The sequence below is a fragment of the Capsicum annuum genome, chromosome 6, assembly GCF_002878395.1.
Source record: "Capsicum annuum cultivar UCD-10X-F1 chromosome 6, UCD10Xv1.1, whole genome shotgun sequence".
NCBI classification, from domain to species: Eukaryota; Viridiplantae; Streptophyta; class Magnoliopsida; order Solanales; family Solanaceae; genus Capsicum; species Capsicum annuum.
Genome location: NC_061116.1, coordinates 140,469,994 through 140,478,226, shown reverse-complemented (window position 1 = coordinate 140,478,226; position 8,233 = coordinate 140,469,994). Strand labels below are relative to the sequence as shown.

The 8,233-nt window shown below is 35.6% G+C and overlaps 1 protein-coding gene across 1 annotated transcript in view; it reads right to left on the bottom strand.

The window, feature by feature from the left end:
* Positions 1–7,472, bottom strand: part of LOC107853096 (protein tas) — a 22,516-nt gene extending 15,044 nt beyond the window's left edge. The window contains exons 1-4 of the mRNA XM_016698108.2: positions 7,182–7,472; positions 6,459–6,554; positions 5,807–5,890; positions 4,039–4,199 (exon numbers count right to left, since the gene is read on the bottom strand). Of these exons, the coding sequence (XP_016553594.1) occupies positions 4,039–4,199; positions 5,807–5,890; positions 6,459–6,554; positions 7,182–7,415 (575 nt within the window). The 5' untranslated portion in view covers positions 7,416–7,472. The remainder of the gene's footprint in view (positions 1–4,038; positions 4,200–5,806; positions 5,891–6,458; positions 6,555–7,181) is intronic.
* Positions 7,473–8,233: the final 761 nt, after the last annotated feature.

Genomic DNA, 8,233 nt, shown 5'->3' with positions numbered 1-8,233 from the left:
CGTAGGAGATAGGTTAGTGTTGTGTGTAGTATTAAAGGTCCAAGATTGTAACAATTCTTGGGTTGTTAATATTATTGCCTCATTTGGTCTATCTATCTATCTTTACATTTCAGATTTGTAGTGGACTGTTTTGTGTCTTTGTTGAATCTAAATTTTGTAATCATTGTGTTCATCTTGTTTATTGTGTATTGTGGCTGTTTTGGTGTTGAAAACACACCTCTTTATCTTGTTATTGTGTGGTTGTAGCGAATCCGAGAGTGGTCTCCATCTTAGTCCTCAAATCCTTCAGATTAGTGGACTGTTTTGGAGTTGTTTCGTGTTTCTCTTGCTTTTCCCGCATCAACTTGGAACTTGCTCTCCTACCTCCAAGTAAATCTACATTTATTTCTTGGGTTTACACAATCAAGGTTGGTCCAGATCATTACATACAAGACGCAATGAGGATGAAGTATATATGAGGAAATGACTAGGTTACTTAGCTCTCAGGAGTTCGGTAGTCTTGCATGAGGTGCTTATATGGTTTGAAACAATCTGCTTGAGTAAAGTTTGGAAAGTTCGATGGATATTAGGAAGTTCGAAATGACTTACTGTGAAAAGATACTTGGTAATTTATATAATGACATAGTTATATCAGGAATTGATAAATAGGGGATTAGTAAAGGAAACTTCACCTCGTCAAGCACTTTCGGACCAAGGATCTAGGTAGATTGCAATATTTTTCTAGGATAATGAGGTCATCTAGTTTAATCAGGTATTGTCATTTCTATGTGTAAGTATACTTTCCACACTTTTATGGAGGCAGCTATGGTAGATTGCTTGTTGATAGTCCTATGGATCCAAATTTTAGCTTGTACCAGATTGAGAGCCCATAAGTGATCCCGGGAGACATAGGAGGTTGCTAGGTAAGTTGAATCATAATTTTTTCTTTTGATAAAGGTGACAATGTAAAATTATCTTTAGCACAAAGGTTGTGGCTAATAGCCAGGTAAGTTGAACTATCTCACATGATATCGCATTTTCGAGTGTCGTAAGTCAATTTTTGACTTTCCACGTAATACTCATTTCGATGTATTAGTGTACAACCTTTTTGGTGGATAAAATTGGCTACAAGGTGTTAGAATATGAGTACGAATAGGAATAGTATATAAAATCCTAGTTGGAAAAGAATTGTAATATAGTGTTCTATTAGGAAAAGGATTGGAATGTATTATCTATAAATAGGGCCTTAATGTAATAATGTAGTTACAACAATTCAATAATATTTTTCTCTTATATTTCTCACATGGTATCAGAGCTTCCACGATCTTGGTAAAGAATCGAAGAGTTTCCGCTGCCGGCGGGCGGCTATAATCCATATATGTTGCCCGTCTGGCCAATGATTATGTTAGCAAAAGTTGGGTCACTGACTCACTGTGTATCTTTCTAGTGACTATTTTCTTATATCTTTGCATAGCACCATGCATCTGTTCGGTGACTACTTTTTCATATCTATTTTTTTTAGCACCATACTTCTTTTTGGTGACTATTTTCTCATATCTAATTTGCGTAGCACCGTGCATCTTTCCGGACTACTGTCTCATATCTGAGTTGCATAGCACCATGCATCTTTCTGGTGACTCCTCAGATTTAATTTACATAGTTCCGTACGTCTTTTCGGTGACTCCTCAGATTTTTTTCAGTAGGGTCATGCCATCATTCCGACCCTACCCATATAATTTCTCTTTTCCAGTAGGATCGTGCCGTCATTCCGACCCTACTCATATAATTTCTATTTCTCAATAGGGTCGTGCCATCATTCCGACCCTACACATATTTCTCTTTTTCAGTAGGGTCGTGTCATCATTCCGACCCTACCCATATACTTTTTTTTCCTCAGAGTGTAGTCACTTTTCAGCCACTAAATCCAATAATCCGGTGTGTGAGCATGTTTCGGCTAAGTTTCCGGTGACTTTCATGTTCAAGATCTACTCGTCTCTTGATTTCGAGATGACCCGTATATTTTATACTAGTTTTCGGCAATTTTCCAGCGACACATCGACTTTACTGCAATATTTACTATTTTTCGGATCATTTTTTCAATTTGTTTCGTTTCAATTGAGGTCTCCCAGACGTCCAAAGCAATCCTTATCAGTTTTCTTACAGATATCTTCACCAAGTTCCTCACCGATTCTCATATTAGTTACATCCATAACAAGCTTAGTACATATGTCTTCTATGCACCAGCTTAAGGGGCAGAGACGGATGAGGCTTAAAAAGTACATAGAAAAATCGTCAAAAGTTATAAATATTAATAGGTGGAAACCCATAACTAAACCAAGGGATAGCTTAGTGTTAGGAAAGGAGCCCTTGGGAACCCACAAGTTTGAAATTCTGGATCCGCCTCTGTTGAGGAGGAGTGTTAGAATATGAGTAGGAATAGGAATAACATATAAAATCCTGCTTGGAAAAGGATTGTAATGTAGTGTCCTATTAGGAAAAGGATTGGAATGTATTGTCTATAAATAGGGCCTCAATGTAATGTAGTCACAACAATTCAATAATATTTTTCTCTTATATTTCTCACACAAGGAAAATTACATAAGGAATGAGGACATGAACAGACTGTTGAATATGCAGATACCAGTAAATAGGTCACCTTCTAATAAATGTTCTACTTTACATTATGTTCTAGTTGGAGATAAATTAGCGTCTTCATCTCTTCGAAAGGAAAGAAAGAAAATTTTGTAAGATCCAGCAAAACTAAAATAGCGCACCATGACAGTAATAACTTGAAAACTCATTTGGATCGAACAAATACTCGAAATAGTAACTGAAAGGAGATGGAAAAAGCTATGGAAGTTAGAACTGATAGTAATTAATCCCAGCTTGCATATGGTGGATAGTCTGGAGAGAGAGAAACTCTAAGATCCCTTCACAAAAGTTGGATGAAGTAGTGTCTTAGTCTCTTCTACTTTTGGTGTAAACACAATTTTCTGGGGGATACAGGTGATTTGATAGATCTTACAGGCAAATTGTAATATTGCAGCTCTATAATTCTGGACAGTCTCCTTTTGGATCTTATATGAGGTTGTAATTACTCATTTCAGCACCACCAGAGTGCTGCCTTTTGCTATATACAAATTGTTACCTTTATCCAAAAAAAAAAAAAGAATTCAAATTCAGAAAGAAGTTGAGAAAAACTAATCAGCTGGAACTTGTACCTGGCTATCAAGATGTTGGAACAAATCCAATGTTCAGGCAACCTAAGACTTTCACTTAGCCGCGGAACGGCGGAAGTAGTTTCTCCTTTTTTCTTGTTATTCGAACTGGCTCATCTCACCCTCTTACATTCACATAGCCCTAGATTCTCTAGGGCAACTAGCTCATCTCTTCCTTTTATATTCACTTATCAGCTCTAGATTTTCTATGTCAATATTGCCTAAATTCTAAAACTATTCACTCAAATGCTCCTCAAGTGAACTTCCATAATAAATACTTCATTTTCTCTTAGGATCCTTACGAATGTGTAAAACAATAGCAGTTTATTCAACCTGCTCTCATATCTCTGATTACTTCCCTACAGCTCTAACTCTTGCTCAATTGTGTTGCTTTGCACCTACACCTTTCAACCACCTCTTTTACTCCAACATATGCTGCAGTTTCAGTAGAGGCTCACATCAACAGCTTCCTCACAGAGAATCTCTATAGCATCTTAGCTGTAACCTGTCACCCCAAAACCCCAAACCCCAAACCTCAAATGGGAAAACTAAAACGAAAAAAGAAAAATAATTGAAGAAAAGCAAAAAATTACTTAATTTGTTGTTATGATCCAAAACATAGGTTAGATTTAGTCATCTAGAATCCGGGAAGAATGAGAAATCTCATATGGTCACTAAAAGTTCAAGTTATAGTGTTTTAACAACCCAGATAACGTGGAACAGCCCCCAGTTAATGAAAACGGTGTCATCTAGAAACTGGAGAAGTTGACTAATGTGATGTATACTACTTATCAAATTGCACTTCTAGAATCCTTCAATGATAGGATCGACAAATACTCACCAATGTATTTGGAGTAAATCAATGTAATCAGTATTGAGACGTTTCAAACTTTTTTCTACACTTTCTCGAATATTAGCAGCATCCACTCGCAAAACCTTCGCATTTTCACGTATGTAACTTGACCTTTCTGAATAACCACAAACTTTTGTAGCCAAAATCACCTGGAGGACAAAACAACATCACACTATTAGATATCAGCGCACACCTAAGACACCAAACATTATGGCTATAATGGCTGAAAAAAATGCAGGAATTAAAGAATGGTATTGGTACTTACTTTACAACGAATTGTAACATTTGGCATCATGTCCATGCTAATAATCTTAATTATTATCGACCAAAAAAGTTGGAAAAAATCTAAAATGACTGCACAAGTGCTCCTTCATGCCATTTGTGGACTACTGGGAGGACATTTGAAAGGTGAGATCCAGTATGAACACTACAGAGTATTTGTAGCATGAAGTTCTTAACAATCTAAGATGTTCTAATTTGAATGTCTCATGTTTGGGCTTTAGCTCTATTAATGAATAAAGCTGATCTCTGATTTGGTCTTCTTTCCTTCTTGCATAATAATTGTCTAGTAACGTAATTCTTGTTTTTCCTCATAAAAGAATAAAAAACAATTATACTTGGAGAATACATGCACATAAATCAGCAGCAATCAACAAAACTAGAACTACACACATTTTATGTATACAATAGTTATATACCTATGTTTATTAAACCTTACCATTCCCAAAAGAAGTTATATACCTATGCTTACAGAAGTGATTGCACCAGCAAAAGCTCAAAGCGGTCCATATAAACATGATCAAGGGGTTTTCCAAAAGCATCTACTTAAAGCAATTCTGTTCCAATGGCCTTTTAAAATTCTCTAACAAAAAAAGGAAGAACTGTGCACTCTAAGTTGAGAGTTGGAGATGATGACTCAGTGGACCCTCACATACCTGTGTTGCTTGGACTCTTCAAAGTCCTTATATTGCATCCGTGTCGGCACGACATGGGTGTGGGTATGGGATCCACACTGGATTTAGTCAACTTATCTTGGGTGCTTTGACTATATCTATGACCGAGAAGTACCGATTGATACGAGTATTTGGTTGGAGTACAGATTGATACGAGTATTTGGTTGGACTTTTGGGTTTTATGTCATACATACATGGTTATATAAAGTATGAGAATACTTTGCTATTACATGAGATATCTGTTTTGCTATTACATGAGATATCTTATGAATAAAATATTAGGTATTTATAAAAAACTAAATATTATTAGTTTTAGTTCAATAGCTTTAATCAATCGAGATATATACTTTTTATGTCCTAATATACATTTATTGGCAGTATCCCAGCACCTGTATCTGCACTCGGATCCACACCCCAAAATCCTAAAATTTATGTGATGAAGAATCCGATCTTTAGATTCACACCCATATAGATACCTGCACCCTAGTCCAAGCAACTTAGACACTCAACGCTCAGCAGAAAGCCATCAAATCCCCTATAGAACAATGGAGAGCAACAATAAGATGCATGCAGTGTTGGAAATTGCTAAATCAAGGAATAGTTGAAAATCATGAAAGAAGCCGTGCGGACTGATAATATGATGAACCAGGCATGCAAGATGTATTACTAGCTTTCGTTGAGTTAATTTAGCAGCTCAGCCTTCCATTATCTCGCTGATTTACAACCTCAAATAAAGCAAGAAATTGATAATACCTGCACAACCTTTCATATAAATGATTTCTTTTCCACAAAGGTAGAATTACCTTATCACGGGGTTGAGACTTCATCCAGCTACTAATATAGAGATCAGTCTTTCCTTGAGTCTCCTTCTTCATTGGGATAGGATACTTAGAATACAAAAGCAATGAAGAAGTAAATATAACGACCAGATATATGTATCAAGAAAAGAGAGAAGGAAAAAAAACAAAAATTCAACTAATCGAAAGTCCTGCGTAAGATTAACAGATATGACATCATTTGGCAGAACTACACTTTTAGGAAAAGACGCAATTTTTCAGGCAATGAACTATTATTCTAATTACATCCTGATAATTCAGAAACTAAGCTACTAGTATTAAGATAGTTTTTTTTTCTTAATAACCGTAGTGTCCGGGCCAGCTTGGACGCACCTCAACTAAATCCACAGGATACCTGCCACCTCCCACCAGCAACAGGTACCAGGTAACTTTGTCCACCAAGGCTAGAACAGATGGGAAGAAAACACCTAGTATTTGTCTCTGCTGAGAATTGAACCTAAGACCTTATGGTGCTCATCCCAACTTCATTGAACCACTAGGCCACACCCTTGGGTGCTAGTATTAAGATGGTAAAATCAAGAACAGTAGTAGAATGGAAGCAAACGCGTCTTCCTAGACAGAAAAAAAAGGATGGTTAAGTTTGTGTGGAGGAGCTTACAGCCTCAGCAGTATCAATGATATTAATTCCTTGATCAAATGCATAACTAAGTATTTCATGAGCCTCCTTCTCTGTATTCTGTTCTCCAAATGTCATCTGCAATATAGCACCATTTATCAAGGAGTTCACAATACTGTATCTTCAATTTATTACTACATAAATACAATTCCTTTAATGTTCAAGAAAAAAAAAATTACTACATAAATATGCAAATGAACAGAACAAATAAAAAAGACAATAAAATGACCTTACTTTTCAAAGGGGATTCGGTAAAAAGGATTTAAAACTTGTAATTTCCTAATAACACAGAATAAATTTCTTTATTTGTTTTTTTGATAACCATGTGTACAGGTCAGCTTTCGCAGCTAATTCCACGAGTTAGCTGTCACCTCCCGGCTCCCACAACAGGTGTCATTAAGTGGATTTTAATTTTGATATTTGAATCTGAGATATTATGATTATCATTTTCTCAACCACTTCATTGATCACTAAGCCACACCTTGGGTGCACAACGTGGAATAACTTGTTCACCAATGAAGAGCCAGAATTTCAACTTTATGAGTTGTAAATTTTAGAATGACTACTTGGAGTGTTAATAAGCCGGATACTAATTTCTTTTAACATTTGGATATATTTGATGAATTTCTTAACACAAATATACAGTTTGAGCAAAAGCTACATAATTCATCCGAGCCAGTATAAGAAGCTCCGGAAAGTACTTACAGTACCAATAGTAATTTCGCTGATGTTAAGATCAGAGTCTCCGAGCTTACGATACTGCATAGCGTTCTTCTGAGCAAGTTTTGCAGTAACAACTGTGCTGGAAATGCTCTTCCTCCATGTCGACGACGGCCGAAATGTTGGCAAACGGCGCGTAAAATTGCGGCAAGACGGAATGCGGGGGTTGATATTGGAGATAGCCACCGGCATTATAGAGGAAGTGCTGCAGGAAGCCATGGGTTCGTTAGCCTTATCAAAGTTCTGAAAACTATTTGAAACTAATTGTTCTTTTTGTGTGTGTGAAAGAGGAAGTTCCAACATTAAGTCAAGAAAATGACAAAAATGGTCCCTTAATTTTAATAGTAGATTCAAAATAGTATCTTAAGTATCAATTAAGCAATTTTGATTCTTTAAATTTGCTAAACATAAATATTTTTGGTCAAATGTTTACCAAATTTTGATCGTTAAATTTAATAACAACTATGAAATTATTTAAACTCATATATGGATGCGCAAATTTTGGAGGAATATTAGTAGTTCAATTAGACGATTATTTAAACTTTCACCGGATTTGATTTTTCATCTTGTAATCTCTTTCATAATTTTTTTTTTCCCTAAAGAAAAATAGAGATTTTGTAAATTAATGCAACTTTTGAGGTGAACTTTCAGTGATGTTTAATGATTAGTATTTTGTGGCATTGTTTCAATTAAATTTTTATAATCAAAGTTTGATAAATAGTTGATGAGGATAAAAAATGTCCACTTTTGATGAGTATATATGATCAAAATTGTTCAAGCTCAAATCCCGTTCTTTAGAATACTAAAATAAGATGGATTCACTTTATGGTAAAAAGGAAGTATAAATAATACAAATACCGATCCTTTTAGAAGTAATTATACTTTTTCTCACTTTTTTTAATTACTTTACTCTCTCTCTATTCACATACATAAGATACACGTCATATACATAGCATCCTGTGCATATGTGATTTTGTTACTGCAGTTAAAAATGGGAATAACAAATTCCCTTCCTTTAAGCACGCAATTAACTCAAC